The 19090-nt window shown below is 49.2% G+C and overlaps 1 protein-coding gene across 3 annotated transcripts in view; it reads left to right on the forward strand.

The window, feature by feature from the left end:
• NECAB2 (N-terminal EF-hand calcium binding protein 2) overlaps positions 1–19090 on the forward strand; it is a 30984-nt gene that overhangs the window by 7977 nt on the left and 3917 nt on the right. For 2 of the 3 annotated variants that reach the window (XM_033127044.1, XM_033127046.1), the window contains 8 exons: positions 883–991; positions 3155–3180; positions 3323–3420; positions 10790–10926; positions 13471–13589; positions 13795–13874; positions 17157–17210; positions 18118–18230. In XM_033127044.1, coding sequence (XP_032982935.1) covers positions 883–991; positions 3155–3180; positions 3323–3420; positions 10790–10926; positions 13471–13589; positions 13795–13874; positions 17157–17210; positions 18118–18230 — 736 coding nt within the window. The remainder of the gene's footprint in view (positions 1–882; positions 992–3154; positions 3181–3322; positions 3421–10789; positions 10927–13470; positions 13590–13794; positions 13875–17156; positions 17211–18117; positions 18231–19090) is intronic. The other variant, XM_033127045.1, reaches the window with a different exon arrangement.

The following is a 19090-nucleotide window of genomic DNA, read 5'->3' on the forward strand; positions in this document are numbered from 1 at the left end:
TTCTTGTGCGGGGAGCGGGAGCCGAGGTCCTGCATGACACTCCCTCTTCGAAATTCGGGACCTGGGTACTGGCTTTGGAGATGATTCAAGAGTGGGGAGATGATCTGGGCATTTGGAAGCAAGAGAGAATGGTCCTCAGACTGCCCTGCTTTGGACCGACCTCTTACAGGGGTGGTACCATGTTCCCCTGAAAATAAGACCTAGCCGGACCATCAGCTCTAATGGGTCTTTCGGAGCAAAAATTAATATATTTTACTATACTATAAGACCGGGTCTTATTTTACTATAATATAAGACAGGGTCTTATTTTACTGTAAGATCGGGTATAATATATCATAATTAATATAGTATAATTAATTTAATATAATTAATATAAAATAATACTCAGTCTTATATTAAGTTTTGCTCCAAAAGATGCATTAGAGCTGATGGTCTGGCTAGGTCTTATTTTCCGGGAAACACGGTACTACCGTAAATAGCGCCCACCCCCAGCTGGTCAGGCAAATCAGATGGGAGAAGATTGCCTGGAGGGGCAGGTGCTCTCCGCTTGTTAACTGCATGCAGAGCGAGCCCCAGCAGACTAGCTACTTCTTGTATTTGTCGATTTGGGGATTATCTCTAAATAGGTATTTATATGTTGGTTTGGGAATTTGCTGGATGAGTTAGTGAGTCTCTATGAACTGGAGTTTACTGGTTAATTTGGGAAGTAGCGGAGCGGGCAGGGGTTATGTGAGCTGGCATTTATCTGTGAGTTTGGGAATTAACTGGGCGGACTGGGGTTTGATGACGGGACTTTATCTGTGAGTTTGGGACCTGTCTGGTTTGGGGGTGTCCTATCGCTCAGACACCAGCTGCTGTCCCTTCTGCCTCCCTTCCTTGCAGATGATGGGAAGTTGTCCTTGGAGGAATTCCAGCTCTTCTTTGCAGATGGTGTCCTCAATGAGAAAGAACTGGAGGATCTCTTCCACACAATCGACTCGGACAACACCAAGTGAGCTGAGTCCTGCTTGCTCGAGCGCCCGGGGCGCCCAGTGGGTCTGGGAGGAGGCACCTTCCTTGTCCCCCAGGCCCATGTCTATTATCCACTGCCTTGGAGGGCAGGTGCCCTGAAATCCCCCAACTCGCTCATCTCAAAGTCAGAGGCCCACTGTCTGGGGTGATGCGGGAGTGGGTAGGTGGACACTGCATTGGCAAGTTGGTCTTTTCTGAGCACACGTGGCTAAGCAGACCCTAGATTTTGCAGGATATACATACATAGGAGAGTGACAGGGGAAGTTGGCGGGGAGGTCACCCTTCTGCTCCTTCTGCCCAGCTCTGACCCAGCACGCTGTGCGTGTTCCTGGTCCCCACGTGAACTCTGCATCTTCGTCTTCACTGGATCTCATCTAAAACTATAAACCGTAACCAAATACTAATCCTAGCCCTTCTTCTAACAATGTACCTAACTAAACCTTTTCTTCAATCCCATCATGACCCTAACTTGCCTCTCAGAATCAGCCAGAAACTCTGGACCCGACTCATCCCTAAGTCAAGTGCAAATTCTACTCACACTTGCCCCAACCTTAACTCCACCCTCTCCCTTTCCCCGGGGTTCCCCAAGCAGGATGAGCCCCCTTCTCCAGCCCACTCCTGGTCACTTTCCTCAGGCCCGCTCTGATGATGAGGGGCACAGTTCCTGGGGGACTGCTTGGGGCAGATTTGATAAGTTGGGGTCCCCTGAGACAGGCTAGAGATGGTCTAGATAAGGAGCTGCCACCAGGCCCATTTGCAAGGGACCCAGAGCCGTGGCGGCCTGGACCAGAGGTCGGGACTGAGAGTGTCGTAGGAGGCGTGGTCTGGGGACCAGGGTAGGGCAGGTGGCACAGGTCTCCTGTCCCTGGAAGGCCACTTGAAAGAAACAGCTTCCTGCTGCAGACTCCAGTGAAGGGCTTTGTATCTGGAGTCAGATGGAGGTTTCTGAGAGGTCCCTGCAGCCCTGGGGGTTCTTTGAAAGGGCTGAGGCAGGTGCCCATTGATTATTCATTCTCTTTTGTGTCAGGCCAACTGTGTGGAGGGAGAAGGAGGTGCTGGTTTGAGAGTTTAACAATAAGAGTATGTAAGTGGGGAGCAGGGTGGACCCACCATTGCAGAAAGTCAAAACTAAACTCCTTTAGGATTTTTTTTCTCCAACATTCCCCAGAATGGGAGCTATAAACATTCGCTCCTGGGTGTGCTAAATAGGCTTTCTGCCCAAAACAATTCACCCAAGTCAGAGAGACTGGTGAAATGCTAGTTGAAGCTCAGTGAAACAGCTTCCTTTCTGCAAGACTTTTCAGAACTTTTACTGTGTGGTGCAAATTGGGGAATCCCCAAGCCAGCTTGCAAAGCCTCTGAACCCAGATTTAATGGGCCACGGGAGTCTTTCCCCAGAAGCATCTTGTTGAACCTGGGTAGCACAGAGCACACTATCCCAGTCTAGCCTCCTCTTCTCTCATCGAGGAAACTGGGGCCCAGAAAGGGAAGGTTTCAGACCCTCGCAAACGCTCAGGTCCCCTGGCACACCTCACCATTGCATCTCTGTTCTGAGGCTGCTATGTGCACCTTCACCTGTATGGCTGGGATTCTCATGCTCAGCCTCCTCCAGGGAAGGACGGGATCCTTCTCCACCCACGCTATAGGAATGGGGATGCAGACCTTTGGGCTGGGGTGAAAACAAGGAGGGCTGTCCCAGAGCCTGGGTCCCAGGACCCAATGGGCAAGAATGCCCCGGGGCAGCAGCGTGTCACCATGTTTTGTTTCAGCCTGTAATAGCCCTGCCCCTGCCCCCATCCTTTTCCCTCCCTTCTCCTGGGCCCTGCCTCAGCCCCGTATTTGGTCCCATCTGCTCATACAGTCAGTAGACTTTGGGCAAGGAAATGGAGCAGGTGCCGTGGTGATGGGATCAGACAGGTGCTGACATGGATGCCTGCTTGGTTCTTCAGAGGGGACAGTGCCATTTACCTGTTGCAATCTCACCTGTAAAGTGGGGCCATGGTGTCAGCATAGGATGAAGAGAGAAAGCGTGGCAGGTGTTTTACCAGCTGCATGGCATGGTGCATGCTGTGGGAGGGAGGGCTGGAGTAGGGGGATGGGACAGGCTGGCTTCTGAGTCCCCCTCTCCCTGTTCTCTCTGCAGCCATGTGGACACCAAGGAGCTGTGTGGTAGGTGCCCAGCTATGCAGGGACCAAGAGTGGGGTGTGGGGGGGGAGGGCGGAGATGGGACTGGGGAGAGGCAATGGGGGACACGGGTGGGAGGGCCCAGAATCCTCCCATGATCCTTACCTTTGCCTCCCTTCCCCCCAGATTACTTTGTGGATCATATGGGGGAATATGAGGACGTGTTGGCATCCCTGGAAACCTTGAATCACTCTGTCCTGAAGGCCATGGGCTACACCAAGAAGGTCAGTGGGTGGAGGTGGCCCATGGGGGTGCAAGGCCTGAGTGCTGGTTTGGTTCCAGATTTTTTCCAGGGCATCCTTCACCAAGGGTGCCTGGATTTTTGATGACAAGTGTTGGCTGGGCCTGGCTCTGGGGTGGGCTTTGCTTGGGGCTATTACAGGGAGCTGAGGTATACTGTGACATGAGTAGAGTGGCTCCATGAATGGCCCTGCCACCCAGTGTCTGGCGCCTGGTTTGGAGGGTGCCCTTTCCCAGAACTGGGCGTGGTCCTGGGATGGAGTCTTGGAAAGGGAGCATCACGCACCCCAAGCCCTCTGGGGTCCTTGGACCAGTGTGTACCTGATGCTCTCATACTCTTCGGCAGCAGGATTACAAAACAGGAAGGGGAGAGTTCACACATCTGACCTTGACCCACGTATCGGGTGGTGTCTGGTATGAGAACACGTGTCCAGGCAGGGAGCCCTGAGCTGGGCATCGAAACCATCAGGAATGTTGGGAGGGGCAGAGTACAGGGACTCGCTTCATGTCCTGGAGAGAGGTCTCTGATGTGGCTCCAAAGGCTGCCTGCAGCCCTGTCACCTCCTTGTTTGTATTTCTGGCCTGAAGGAGGACAGAAGACAGGGAGATGGGGCCAGGTCGTGGGCTGGGTATCATTGTGCCTTCTCCACGATGGCTTGGATGGGCATAAGCAGCCCATCCCGAAGCTTTGTTTCCCGCCTCTGAGTCTGTACTCCCACTGAGCTGGCAGACAGGGTAGGCAGGGTGTGTTCCTTCTCTGCATCCACGGAGAAGAGACACAAGAAATTTCCTGAGGACCTATGATGGCTAGTTTAATTCTCACAGCAGCTCCATGGGTGGCTACTTTCAGTTCCCCCATTTCATAGATAAGAAAACAGAGGCTCAGAAGGGTGAACCTGCAGAGTCATAGCCAGACAGCCATACCTGCTGGTTGAAATGAGAGGGGAAATTGAATCAGGGACCTGCCAGGAGGTAAGGAGCCCAGCGTGGGACGCCAAGCCTTCCCAGGGGTGACTGCAGTGTCAATCAGCGAGGAGTAGGGGCCGTTGCTTGGGCACAGTGACCAAGGCCCTCAGGGAGGGAGCTGGCAGCAGGCCATACTGTGAGGGGCACCTAGACATCCAAGGACTTACAGCCTGCCAGCCACCTTGAGCAACCAGTGGGAGTTCAGAAAGCCCAGCCCCGTCAGCTGGGTGAGGCCAGGAAGCTTAGCCAGTAAAGTCAGCCTGACCTGGCTGAGGGACCCCAAGCCGATCACTTCCCTTTCTTAGCCTCAGTTTCTCCGTCTGTGGAATGGGAGCATTCACCTTGCAGGGTCCTTATGAGGACTGAATGAAGTAAGATCTCTAAACTGCTTAGCACAGGGCCTGGTACAGAGCAAAGTGAGGATACTAGTTCTTATCATTAGACTTCTGTTGTGTGCTCAGGCATAGGTAAGACCAAATTCTGTACGTTTTTTCAAATGCTACTCAGTTACTGCAATGTGGTATATTAGAGAATCCCTTTCGTCCTATACCCAGAAATAGCTGGGCCTAACCCTGAGCCCCCACTGCCCATGTTCCCATTTCTGTCCCAGCGTCATGCTATTTTGAGTCTTGTTAGGTTAAAGTCTATTTTAATAACATATAAAACCAGGTCCCTTTCATGGTTCATCCTTGTAGACTATGTGATATTTGGAAGTATCAAGGCAGGTGGGGGATTAGAAGGGAGCATGGAAAGACCCCAGGCTCTAGAACCCCAGTCACCCAGACAAGGGTATCAGCCCTGGCTCCGCTCCTGACAGGCTGTGTGAGGCTTACCATACACCCCCATGGGACTCCTCACGATTGAAACTATCTCCGTGAGCCTCAGTTTTCTCATCTGCGAATGGGGCCACTTCTCAGCAGTGTTGCCTTGAGCTGTTGATAACATCCATAGTGGCTCCTTGGTCTTTGGTTCTAACTGTCCAGAGATGTGACCTAATTCTCCATCCAGGAGAGGATTTTAACTTCTTCCAGTTCTGGAGATTTTGCTCTCAGAAATCATGCACACGTGACGTTCAGTGAGTGCAGCCTTTGGTGCAGTTTTAGTGGTGGTGGTCATGGTAAGTTGCTGCAGTGGCGACTCTTTTTCTCGCGTATTTTCTAACCACCTTTGCTTTGTAGAAATGCAGCTCATTGATTATTTCAGATGCATCTCTTAAACCCATTGATCCTAGGTGAGTCGTTTGCTGCTGTTGACATGCAGTCATAACATCAGTTGTGAACTACTGTAGTTCTCATCTTTATTTCTGATATGAGATCCTTCTATTTCTCTGCTGTGTCCTCTTGCATTTCCCCAAATCCTAAAACATTAAAATGGTGCTAAGTCAGGCATCTTTGTTTTGCTCCTGATTTTCAACTGTTTCTCTCTACTATTTCTCCACTAATTATAACATGAATACCGGCTCTTATTTTCGAATCCTCTTCAGCCTGTTAAAAATTACTTTTGCATTCCTGTTGTTCAATTTTGTCTTCGGATGTGGTCGTGAATTTTTTTTCAAATGCCTTTTTGGTCATTTAAAAATGATCATAAGATTTTTCTTAAGCTATTGATGGAGTCTATTATTAGCTTCCTGTGATAAACCCAAATGGGTGCATTATTCTTTCACTGCATTGCTGAATCCTTGTCACTAGCTGAGCTTTTTACCTCTATCTTTATCAGGAATTGAGAATTGATGATAGTTTGGGAATGAATTGTAGGTGGTTTTGAATATTTTCTGTGTGTGAACCACTAAGGCTTGGGTCGAGGTACTAAATAGATGGGGATTATTTTAATAGTGACTTTAAGGTCAATCCTAGTTTTACTGAAGTTTTTTACTTTTTGTGTCCATTTTTAATATAGTTTTAAACGTAACTATCATGGACATGGTCAGTTGTATGATCAATTATGCATAGTATGTTCTTATGATTTTTTTAAAAAGTCTTAAGACATTGACACAAACCAGGCACTTAATGCAGATTAAGTTCAAGAAAACATCTGCTTTATAGCTCGGTTCTTGTTTTAATTTTTATCCTGTTTTGCTACATTTTAAAAACTTATATTTGACTGAGTTGTACCCATCCTAATTAGATGTTTTTAATAACCCGCCCCTGACACATTTATTTAAATTTCACAATGTTTTTTCACTTTTTTACAATGTGTTTATAATTTTTATCATTATTATTTTCTTCCTCCTATTTCCTTAGGTTTGTTGTTGCTATTCTTTTTCATATGTGAAATAGAATGCTCAGATGTTTTTGATCATATATTTTGAAATTTTAAAACATTTACCTTTGAATGATATTTTCACTGCAACCATAGATTTTAATATATAGTAGTTTCACTGTCGGTTTTTCTAATAGCCTGTGTCCTCACTCATTTCTCATGTTGTGATGTTTGGATGAAACAGAATGACCAGTGTGGTTTCCACCTGTATTTTTTTTTAATGTGTTGCGATTTCTTCATTACATATTATTTGATTTGTTTTTATACCTATCTCATGGATGCTTGAGAAGATGGCGATCGTACTTTCCGAGTGTAAAATTTGAAAATAGCTATCCTTTCTTTGTTATGAAATCTATGCTGTTGAAAGACAACTTTGTAAAAAGGTAAAATCATGTCTTGTGTAGAAAAGTATAAAATGCACACATGTCAAAGGCCATACTTGACTCATTCATTAATGTGAGAACAGGAAGATGTGACAAGTGGAAAATTCAAAGAACACACTCCAGGTATAGGCAACCAGGAGTTTTGAAATGAATTTGTGAGTAAATGCAAAATGGGTCACTGTCCATTGAATTCTGCCAGACAAAATTCATATGCATTTCTGTAGATAAGAATTATCTGCATTATCAGTTTTTTGTTTTTTACAACTTAGAGTTTTAAAAGTAGCTCCAACACAAGGAAAGACTTACCGTAGATGAACCAGAAGGGTATACTAGACAAGAAATCCAGTAATCATTTTTGCCCATTTTAAAGACTTTCACACTTTTTGCTGACAGAGCCCGTTGTATCCCTGTGTGTATGTCCTGGTGCCCACTGCCCGATGGGGCAATGATGAGCTAGTTTCTCACATTACATTGTTTTGTCATTTTATCTTTGTATCTTAATGTGTTTTCCTTTCTATATTTTTAATCATGTTGTTTGATACCTATAGATCTTTCTTATAATATTTTTATTATATAAACGGTACATGTTCACTATGTAAAATTTAGGAAGAGAAAAGTATAAAGAAAAATGTCAAATCGCTTCTAATTCACACTCTCCCTAACTATTATCAACATTTTAGTTTATTACCTTCGAACCTTTTTTATGTGTATTTCTTTACTATATTTAATATTGTTCTGTGTACAAAAATGTATTGTCTGCTTTTTTCCCCTCTAAGATTTCAACAGACACTTTTCCCATGTTATTAAAACAATTTGGAAGCATCAGTTTAAATATTCTTATTTAAATTTACTTACTATTCCTGTGTTCTGGGGGCATATTAGATTAGATTGCCAGGTTTTTGCTATTCTGAATAATATTGGGACATAAAATCTGTCCACATTTTGCATGATTTCTTAAGGATAGATTATCAAAAGTGGAAAATTACTGGGTCAAAGAATAAGAGCATGACAGAAGGCCAAATTGCTTTCTGGAGTTGCTTGTATCCATCTGAATCCCTATAGCCATGTTTCATAATGTCTTCTCCCACTGCACGAAGATTTAATAATGTTATGTCCTTATGCATTATGCCTTTTGTCATTATGTTCTTACCCTTCTCGTGTGGTACTTTCACATTTACATTCTACCTTGATAGTGATATTGCAGCTTGTCCTTGATCAAATTTGGTTGCGGAATCTTTGCACAGACTTTTCTTTGTCAATCCTTTGGCGCTGCTTTGGTTTAGATGTGCCTCCAGCTGGATCTCCTTTAATCAAATCTGGGATTGCATCTTTACTTGGGGGAATTTAGGCTGCTTTTCTTTATTGTTATGATCTATTTGGTCTGACTGCTGTCATCATCTTTTATGCTTCCCGTGTTTTTGCGCTTCTTCGTCTCTGACATTTTATCTTCTGATGTGTCTTTGTCTATAGCACTGATTGTGATTTCAAAGGTGAACATTCTAATTTTCATTTCACTAGTGACTTGTAAAACATATACTGTTAACATTCATAATCCTATTTTTAGACCTAGCTAATAAAAACACTTCCTAGTCCCTTTTGTGGAATTAAAGGAATTTTTAGATTTTGGGCCGTTTTCCCCATACTTTCACACTCCTTAGGAACTTAATCCAATGTAATTAAATTTTGAAGATTAGTGATTAATGTTTTTATTTCCTGACTTCTGTTGCCTTAATGCTTAATTTTCAGGGTGATCACCAGCTACTTCACAACTTCCCTATTCAAGAAGTCTCTCTCTGATTCAACCCTAGATGCTTTGGGAGAAATTCCTAGGCACTCTTTGCAGGAAAGGTGATCATCTGGTAAAATGTCATAGATTTGCAGATTTCTGAGTATCTCCCTGTTATCCTGCAGATGAGTAATTTGTCCACGTGATGCAAAATTCCTAGGCCTGATCCTTTTCCTCTGGAATCTGTGTAGCTGGTCTCTCAGCTAAAGCATTGACTCTGGCAGAGGAGAAATCTGTAAAAGCTGCATTTTCACTCCTTTGAAAATAACTTGTCTTTTTGGAATTCAAATAACAAGTTACACTTATACACTTACTGACCCGTGACCAGACACACCCTCAAATTACTGATCTGAGTGCTCTTTAACAAACTGACCAGCTCATTTTTCTGCTTGATGGCTTCTAGCAGCCTTTCTCTTTGTCTTTACATTTTTTACCATGTTATGTCTTCTTGTTCGTTTTTGGCCATTCATTTGTCCAGAGCCCATTGATCACTGGATTGTATGTGAGTTTGGTTGTCTGCTAGGGAGGATAATCGATAGTTACAGTACATTAGGCCACCAGAAACTCACATCCTCTCTGCCACAAATTCATTCTCTGTCAGGGCCGCTTTCCAGTGTGCCTGGTGGTCGGCACAGGGTGGAGACACCTCCCCATCTGTGTGTGCCTCTCCTTCTGGCCTCTCTTCACCCCTGTCCCTCTTTCCCTGCTCCCCACCCCTGCCTCCATTTCTCCATCTGTCTCTAGCCATGTTTCCCATCGTGCAATTATTGTTAATTAATTCCCAGTCAGAAGTGATGGATGGTTTAATTTGCTTTCCTTGAGAGAGCCCTGTGTTCCCTTGCCTTGTGAGAAACTAGGCAGAATTCCAAGGTTCTCTGGGGCAGGTGGCTCTGGAAAGTCAGCTCTTGGCAGAAGAGGCCAGGAGAGCAGCACAGGGTTTGCAGGACCTGACTCTCCCAACACGGTGTCGTTTTGCTCTCATCCTCAAGTGACCTGGCCACACCAGAGCCTTCTCCCTTCCAATGTAAAGTCTTTTGCAACCAAAAGAAATTCAGTTGGATCCAGAAACCGTAAGAAATCTCTTTGCTGCGGTATCTTGACAAAAGGGGAAATTCTGTCTCACATCACAGAGCGAAACTCATAGAAAACTCTCTTCATCCATCTTTTCTCTGGAGTTTCTCTCTTCACGGTCTGTAAGTCTCCCTCCCTCAGTTTCCCCCCAGATTCCCCTCTCGCCCTTTCCTCTGAGGACTGAGTCTCAAGCACTTTGCTTGGGGAGCCAGTTTAAGCTCTCTGGCTGCTTTTGATTCTCTTTTATCATTTCTCTGAGTAGCAGCCTGAAGGCCCAGGGGCCCTAAGAATCCTCCTTGGAGGAGGAATGGAGCAAAAGAGGTGAATTCTTCTCCCCTAATACTTTATCCCTGTCAACAGCAACATCAAGAACACCACCACTAAGTACCATCACCATCACCATCACCACTGTCATCACCACCTTTACCATCACCTTCATTATCATCACCACCACCACCACCACCACCACCATCACCACCACCACCACCATCACCACCACCACCACCACCACCACCACCACCATCTTTATCATAATAGCTACTGTGCATTGAGTATTTGCTATGTGACAGGCACTGTGTGAGCGTTTTATATACATTTTGTCATTTAATCCTCACTGTGACCTTATGAGATAGACACTGCAGTAACTCCTAGTATGGCCACAGAGATCTTAGAGCTAGTAAGTGATAAAGCCAGGCTTCGAAACTTGGGCTCTGAGTCCACAGCCCCTGCCTAGCCTCCAAGATGCAGAAGGCAGTGGAGTGGGGTCCGCCTTCCCACTGCAATGCAAAGACACTGACTCCAGGTGTCCCCCCAAACCCTGTGCCAGACGCTACCCCAAGTTCCCTCCCCAACCCCTTTCCTCTTTGTGCCCTTCTCTTCTCTTCACAGGTATATGAGGGCGGAAGCAACGTGGACCAGTTTGTGACCCGCTTCCTCCTGAAGGAGACAGCCAATCAGATCCAGTCACTGCTGAGCTCTGTGGAGAGTGCCGTGGAGGCCATTGAACAGCAGACCAGCCAGATCCGGTGTGTCTGGGGGACTTTGTAGGGTCACATGGGGGTATGCCACACACGCACATGTGCCAACTTACTGCGTGGTAGGGACATTTGTGAACTTGAGCGCTGGGTGACCTAGGGCAAGTTGCTGCACCTCTCTGTGTCCCCATTTCCTCAACTGCACAATGGGGACAATTATATACCTACCTCCTCAGTGACTGTGCAGATTGAATGAGATCATCTATGCTTAGAAGAATGCCCGGTGTGCGTGCACTACACACATACAATACATACAGCCATCCAGTTACGATTGGTTAGCTCTTAGACTTTCATCAGTGTTGCCCCACCCCCATACCGCTCACGTTATTATTTGCCTAAGACTATTCCATTGCTTGACTCATTTTTGGAAACTGGAAGTCAATTTTGGAAACTGCATGTGGTTACCACAATTGGAAAACAAGCCTCATGTGCCATGATGAAGTAGCTGTAAAACTAAGCATGTGCAGTTGCCTGCAGTCAGCTCCCTCTTTGCTAGAAAGAGAGTGGGAGATCATAGAGAGGCATTGAAGACAGAGTAGCACCAAATCCGACTTCCTTGGGATTGAAAGAGAAGCGCAATGGAGTGATTGTCTCACAGGCTTAGTGAGTGTTATTTAAGGCCTTGATTGCGTGTCCTCGAAGCCATGGAAAAGCACCCCGGGTCCCCCACCCTTTGCTGGGGGGTGCTGTGTGGGGACAGCGAGCCTGGTGTCTAGAGGGGAGTACTTCTCCTCTGGCTCAGTAGTGCCAGTTCTGGGGGGCCACGAGCCCTCGCATTTACTGCCCCAAGTGGAGACAAACTTCTCTTGGCTTGTTCTTTCCAGAACAGCTGATGGGCCTGGCATAAGGAGAAATAAAGAAATACAGATAGATGGGAGCGAGATTCAGGTGTCTGGGCCCAAGCGTTACTGAGCCTTGAATTTCTGTGTGTGATTGCGGGTTCCCCAGGCAGAGGTCTGGCATGGCACCGTGTTGGTTGCCGTGGGGGTGGGGGTTTGAGTGCATGGTTTTTGGTTGAGGAGCTAGTCCCAGTTAGATGTGATTGCAAAGCTGCTCGATGATACTATTCCCAGAATGTGTTTGCTCTGAGCACCTGCAGCCAAATCACCTGGGAAATGAAAAATACAGATCCCTGGACCCCAGGCCATGTCCACTGGGTTAGGATCCCTGGGAGCTGAGCCCTGCATCCGTGACCAGTCTTGTAATTCTCAGGGTCCGCCAAGTTAACAGCCACAGCTCTAGAAGCGGACCCTGAGATTTCCTTCCTTCTTGTCACTATCTTAATTAAAAACTTGCCATTCTTAGCCTGCCATAGAACAGATAAGACTGCTGCACGATTTTCATAGCTGATTTCCTGCACTTGGCCTGTTCCATCACATGTTAGCCATTACACCGCCCACCCCCACCCTGGGACCTCACTTTGGAACATTGGTGGCAGGGGTGGCACGTCGCAGAGGAGAAACATGTCTGCTCCACACGCACTCCCACCTCAAACCGCCTCAGATCTCAACTATTTTGGCTCCTGGCTTCGAGTCCCCTTAGGACATCCTGTTTCCTAGTCGCGGGGGTGTCGTGTTCCAGGCACCAACAGCTGGTTCAAGCCCTGCTGCCCCAGGAACTCCCGTTGCCTCCCACCAAGATTGACACCTCAGAGACTCTGACAGCCTTTCCAGTACTGTGGGGGCGTCGTGCTTGCCCTTCTGCACAGGGGGAAGGCTTATGAGCTTTCAGATTCACACAGGCAGTGCTGCCCAATGGGCTGGGGACGGGCATGTTGGCCATGCACACGGGAGCGTGCATGTGCTGTATGTGGACACGCACATTAGTTCACATTGGTATGCCTGTGGTGAGTTTTCCAGCATCCCTTTGTACTTGGGTGTTCACACATTCACCAAACACTGGTTGAGTCCCTACTATGGTGCCAGGCACAGTGCTTGGTGACCTGTGAGTACCTCTCAGGGCTGTGCATGTACGGGCATGTCAGTATGCAGGGCAGGGGGCAGTACAGGGACAGGAGATGGCACCTGGCCCCTCTCTCTAGGGCCTGGCTGAGGTCAGGATCACAGAGTTCACTGTCCTCTTACATGCCTCCTCTCAACCATGTCTTAGGGATCCATTTTTCAGAGAGAGTTCAAACCCAGCGCCGCCCACCCCGCAAACACCAAACTGGCTCCTAGTAAGGCAGGCAGGGAGGGGGGCGGGAAGCTGTGAGCCATTGGGTTGGGGGTCGGGACCTGGACATGAACCTCCAGGGAACTGGGCCTGGGCTGCGGAGTTCTAGAATGCGGCTGAGTTCCCATCCCGACTCAGCCCCACTAGCTGCGTGGTCTTGGCCAAGTGGCCTGCCTGTGGGCCTTGTTTCCTACTCTGTGAAACAAAGGCCACAAGGCTCCCTTCACAGGGATGGGCTCCACGGAGTTACCTGTGCACGTTTCAGCCCCCAGTCAGTGCTTAATGTTTGTCAAAGCTGCCCAAAGTAGTCAGGGTTCTACGGCCTCCCTCATAGTGTGTGGGTTTCCCTCACTCATGTTGTAGACAGAACCACAGCACCCCCGGCCACGGCATGGTGGAGACCTGGTATGGAAGCCCCACTCCCCCCTACGCCCCCACCCACAAGCTCATGACCACAGAACAAGAGAAGAGCTTGCCTTCTGGTGAGAGAGTGGGGTGGCCCAGGGGCAGGGGCTGGGCACTGGGTTGGGGTCCTGGGAGGAATCTGACAGTGGCCCAGCTGGGGCCACTGAGTGGGACTGGAACTCGGAGGGCTGGGGGCAGATCTGGGCCGCTGGGGAGGTTGGGGGCTCCCCTCCCCCAGTCCTGGCCCTGCCCACCACGGGCATGTCTGTCCCTCTTTCCAAGTCATCTCAGACCCCAAGGAGGAGGGCCTGGAAGCCCAGATCAGCCGTTTGGCAGAGCTGATAGGACGGCTGGAAAACAAGGTAAGGTCACTGAGCCCTCACTTCTATCCCTCCACTCTCCCCAGACCCCCAGGGAGGGCAGAGTTAGGACAGGAATGTGGGACAGAAGTCAGGGAGCCTTGGGAAGTCATCGCCCAATGGATTGTGGAAATGCAGAACACGATACGGACAGACCCTGGAAATACATCCATTGTTCATGCCCAAGGAGCGGTCCCTGAGGGAAGAAGGAGCTGTGGCGGGGTGAGCGGGCAGCAAGGAGGGGCGTCTCAAGTAGATAGTAGTCAGCAGGGTCACAGATGGCAAGGGGACACAGCTGCAAGGAGGCTTTAAGGCAGCTTGGGCAGGTGGAGCCAAGACACAGCATGGAGGAGGGATGGTGACATCCCAGGAGAGATTACTAACAACCTGAGGAACCAGCGGTGTACAATCTTTTACATACAACGTGGTGCCTCCACAGGTGATAGGAGGTGACTCAGCCTTTACAAAATCACATTGTCAGAGAACGTGTCATGACTCAGTAGGTACAGCACGGCTGTATCAGTCTCCCAGGGTTGCCATGACCACACACCACAGGCTGGGGGCTTAAACAACAGGTGTTTATTCTCTCACAGCTGAAGGCTACCGGGTTCCCCCCAAAATAAGACCTAGCCGGACCATCAGCTCTAATGCGTCTTTTGGAGCAAAAATTAATATAAGACCCGGTCTTATTTTACTGTAATATAAGATCAGGTATGATATATGATATGATATGATATGATATGTAAAACCGGGTCTTATATTAATTTTTGCTCCAAAAGACTCATTAGAGCTGATGGTCCAGCTAGGTCTTATTTTCGGGGAAACATGGTAGAAGTCTAAGATCAGGACATGGCTGGGGATGCTTGCTTCTGCGGCCTGTCTCCTTGGCGTGTAGGCTGTCTTCTCCCTGTGTCCTTTTAGGGTGTTCCCTCTATGTCCTAATCGTCTCTTACAAGGACACCAGTCATTGAATCAGGGCCCCGCTATGTGACCTTATTTTAACTTAAATGTCTCTTCAAAGGCTCTATCTCCAAATACAGTCACATTCTGAGGTACTGGGGCTTGGACCTTCCACTAAGGATTGGTCCTTCAATTTGGGGAAGACAGTTCAGCGCACAACAATGACCATTTCTTGGGAGAAATACAGGTTGCCTTCAAGTCTACCAATGGGCTCCAGTGTCAGACTGCCCTCTTGGGATCCTGGCTAATCCACTTCACAGCAGTGTGACCTTGGGCCAGTAACTTACCGTCTCTGAGCCTCAGATTCCTCCTCTAACACAGAGAAAATAATCAGAATCGTACCCCTCACAGGGTTGTTGGGAGCAGTAAATAAAATGATGTCTTAATGGCTTAGCACAGAGTCTGCTATGTAGTTAGCATTTAATTAGCAATGTTAGCAATTAGTGTTAGACATTCTGGTGCCCAGACCTACAGAAGCGCACATCATAGCCATATACCTAAGTAAACTAAGACAGCAGGTAGCACAGAGCCTACCTGGGTGGCCGCGATTTTACATTTCCCCAACTTTTCTGAATTTCTTACATCTTTTGCAAAAGGGCAAAAATAAAAAGTACTTTGTGATGGGTTTAGGGGTTAGTTCTTAGGGATTCGTGGGGGCAGGGGAAGGCCGAGGCAGCGACTTGGAGGGGAGTTACAGGGAGGCCACAGCAATCTCATCTGCAGGGCTGAGGCCAAGGTGGGTTTCCCCATGCCCCCACCTCCTACCCCCGTTTAGAGCCGGCTGCTGAGTAGGAGCGGCTCCCTGGACCCTGTGGCCCGGTTGTCATAACAACTCCACAGGCGCCTCCAGAGGGAGGCTCTTTGAAGTTTATTTTTAGTGCCCCAGTCGCCTTAACAACCAGCTGGCTAGAAACTGGAGTACCTGGGCGTCCTGGAAACAGGGCGGGTCCCTTCTTGCCAGCCTCTGATTGGCCCAGGGCAGGAGCAGGGGCCAATCCGGGTCTAGCTCCGGGCCCCGCCCTCCGTGGGCCCACCTGAGCCCTTCCTGGGCCTAGAACCTGGAAAGCTGGGTCGGCCAGGCTGGGAGAGGGTAGGGCAGACATAGGTGCCACCGTGCCTCCCCTTCCCACCCCTCCCTCATCCTCAAGTGTCCCTGCCAGGCAGGAGAAGACGGGGGAGCCTACCTACCCCTTGTAAAACAATGGAAACAGACTTGCCTCTAGCAGGCACACCTTGGCCCCCTACAAAGCAGGTGTATACCGTGGGCACCTGTATCCCCAACATGTCAGTACCTTCTCTAAGGTCGGCTGTTTAATGTACAGGGTCCAGCGCAAAATGAGCCTGCAGGGCCCCTTGTTTAAACATTAAGAATTTCAAGGTGGTGACAGCACAGGTCACCGATGCACACACCTGCTGCTGTTTTCCTTAAAAAACAGCTGATGTGCTTGCGTGAGGAAGACCTGGGGGTGCAATTTCACCAGACACACAGGCTGTCCTCAGGGATGGTGGACGAGGTGCCCAAGTTGAAGGAAGGACACTCATGATTCTGTGTGTCAGGAGGAGAGAGGCCCCAGGTTCAAACCCAGGCTCAGCTCTTAACCAGCTTTTGTGGCCTTTGGAGCCCAGAATCCTCTGCTATGAGATGGTGACCACTGAGCACCTGTGAGATTCTGGGCCCTGTTCTGGTTAGCAGCATGTGGTCGCGAGCAGCATGCACAGGGGTCCTGCTTTCCTGGAACTTACAGTGGGGTAGCCTCTACCTCAGGTTTCTGGAAAGTTAATGTGTTTGTAAAGCTTTAGCCCAGGGCCTGTGGAAGGCCAGTGAGAACAGACCACCCTATTCAGACCTTTTGATTCAGGGGCACCAGGGGTTGAGATTGGGGGTGATTTGTAAGTTGATGGGGAATCTCAGGGTCGTTAGCAGTTGTGGCAAAAAAAAATAGCATTCTGGATTCAGGATTCATGAGTCCTCATTGCTGCCTTTCACCAAAACCCCAACCCCCAGCAACATGGAGCTTCCTTTGTACCCTCTGCAGTAGGTTTGCTTGGTCTCTGTGGCTTCCGGTGCTCCCAGATATCAGGGCCAGGAGGGATCTCTGCCACTTCCTATGGTTGGTCTCCCAGCCTGGCTTCCTGGGTCCCCTTTAAGCCAGCACTGGGCATGGAGGGTGGACTGAGCCCTGTCCAGGAAAGCCTGGCCCCTGGAAGCCCCCAGGGCCCCTGGGACCTTGGGGTGGAGGTGCTGGAGCTCTGTGGCGGTCCCAGAGATCTCCCTGACAGAGGTAGCCTTTGTCTCCAGCATCATGTTGTGCCTTCCTGTTTCAGACCCTCTGGTTTGACTTGCAGCAGCGCCTCTCAGATGAAGAAGGAACCAACATGGTGAGGATCCCTTCCCCTGAGGCCTCCTTTTCCCTCTCCTGTGGCCCCATCCCTGCCTGAGCCAGGACTCGAGATGCAGGTGGCTCAGTGGCCCTGCAACCCTGCTCCCAGGGACCACCATGAGGGGATATGCAGCCCCAGCACTTGGTCACCTGCCTCTCCCAGGGGTGTTCTTTGAGACATCGGGGCTTTGATCACAAAGTTTGTCCTGGAGCAAAGTGATTAACAGGATGGTGACATTAAAATACTGGTTTGATCAGAAACTAATGTTTTTGTTTTTTAATTTTTTTATTGGGGAATGTTGGGGAACAGTGTGTTTCTCCAAGGCCCATCAGCTCCAAGTCATTGTCCTTCAGTCTAGTTGTGGAGGGCGCAGCTCAGCTCCAAGGCCAGTCACCGTTTTCAATCTTTAGTTGCAGGGTACGCAGCCCACCATCCCATAGCGGGAATCGAACCGGCAACCCTGTTCAGAGCTCATGCTCTAACCAACTGAGCCATCTGGACACCCCATCAGAAACTAATTTTGAGATCACTGTTTTGTCATGTCTTGAACCTGGGTGCCTTGCATACAGCTCCGGACGCCTGTAGAGCCTCTTTAAACACCCTTGTTTGTTTTGCAGCATTTGTGGGACTACTTCCTGCATTTGGCTTTTTAAATTCTAGTTCTTTTTTAGCCATTTTTCATGTGTAAGAACAAAAAGGTTTTGTGCATGTGGGATTTTGGGGGTTTTATTTTGACCAAATTATTGTGTCCTCTCTGAAGGGAGGTCTGGGGCTGCTGGGTCTTGAGCTGTGCCCCTGGGGCTGCATGGGGTCCTGCAGGAGGAGAAGGCTGTCCGGGCCCCCGAGGTGTGGCTGGATGCTAGGATTGCAGGCACCCCTGCTCACTCGCCCTGTGGCCCCACAGCATCTGCAGCTGGTCCGGCAGGAGATGGTCGTGTACCCTGAGCAGCTGACTGAGTTCCTGGACTCCCTGCGACAGTACCTGCGCGGCACGGCCGGAGCCAGGAACTGTTTCCAGTGAGTAAGCTTCGGGGCTGGGTGGGGTGGTGGCAGGGAGCTCTGTCTGGGGGTGGAAGACAGGGTAGAACCAGTCTCACCCCTGAGCACTACCTACACCCCAGGGAAGTACCGAGAAAGACAATTGGGAGAGTGGGGTTCCAGTCCTAGCTCAGGCTCTTCTCCACTGTGCAAATGGGGCGAGTGACTTCCTGTCTCTGACCTCAGCTTACTCATCTGTAGAGTGGGACCACGGACTGGACCCATTCCCTGGGGTTATTGGAGGCATAGACAGAATAATGAATGTGAATGGCTTACTTAGGCCAGTGCCTGGTGCTTAGTCAGTGCACCCCTGGTTCCTGCTGCACAGGTCCCTTGGCAGAGCTGAGCCCGATGGCCATGGCCACGTCTGAGTGAGCCACAAAAGACGACAGCCCTCACCCTTGCTGGGGTGGCACCAGAGGGCTGATGGCACAAGCAGCCAGACCCTGTCCCCTCCCCGTTTCAGGCCCGCCCACCCGTGCCCAGGACAATAGCTACAGCCTCTGGCTCACTTTTTCCACCTTGAGAGCACGTGTGCCTTCACCCTGCTTCCCAGGACCTGCTGGGGGCCAGGCCCTGGGGATACAGCCATGAATCAGGTGGCTGTTCTTGCTGACATTTATTCTAGGTAGCTTAGATGGGTAGGCAAAGAAGGGTGATTCTGGATGGTGATGGGTGCTGTGGAGGCCAGGAAGCAGGGTCCTCCAAGGATGGGCTTTGGGGAGGGGCTCCATGTGCACTGAGGCCTGAGTGCTGAGCCCCTGGACTGCAGAATCTGAGCCATGGCAGTCTGGGTGGGGATCAGCTGGTGCCGAGACCTGGGGTGGTAGCCAGGGTGC

Source organism: Rhinolophus ferrumequinum, chromosome 15 (genome assembly GCF_004115265.2).
Source record: "Rhinolophus ferrumequinum isolate MPI-CBG mRhiFer1 chromosome 15, mRhiFer1_v1.p, whole genome shotgun sequence".
In the NCBI taxonomy this organism is placed as follows: Eukaryota; Metazoa; Chordata; class Mammalia; order Chiroptera; family Rhinolophidae; genus Rhinolophus; species Rhinolophus ferrumequinum.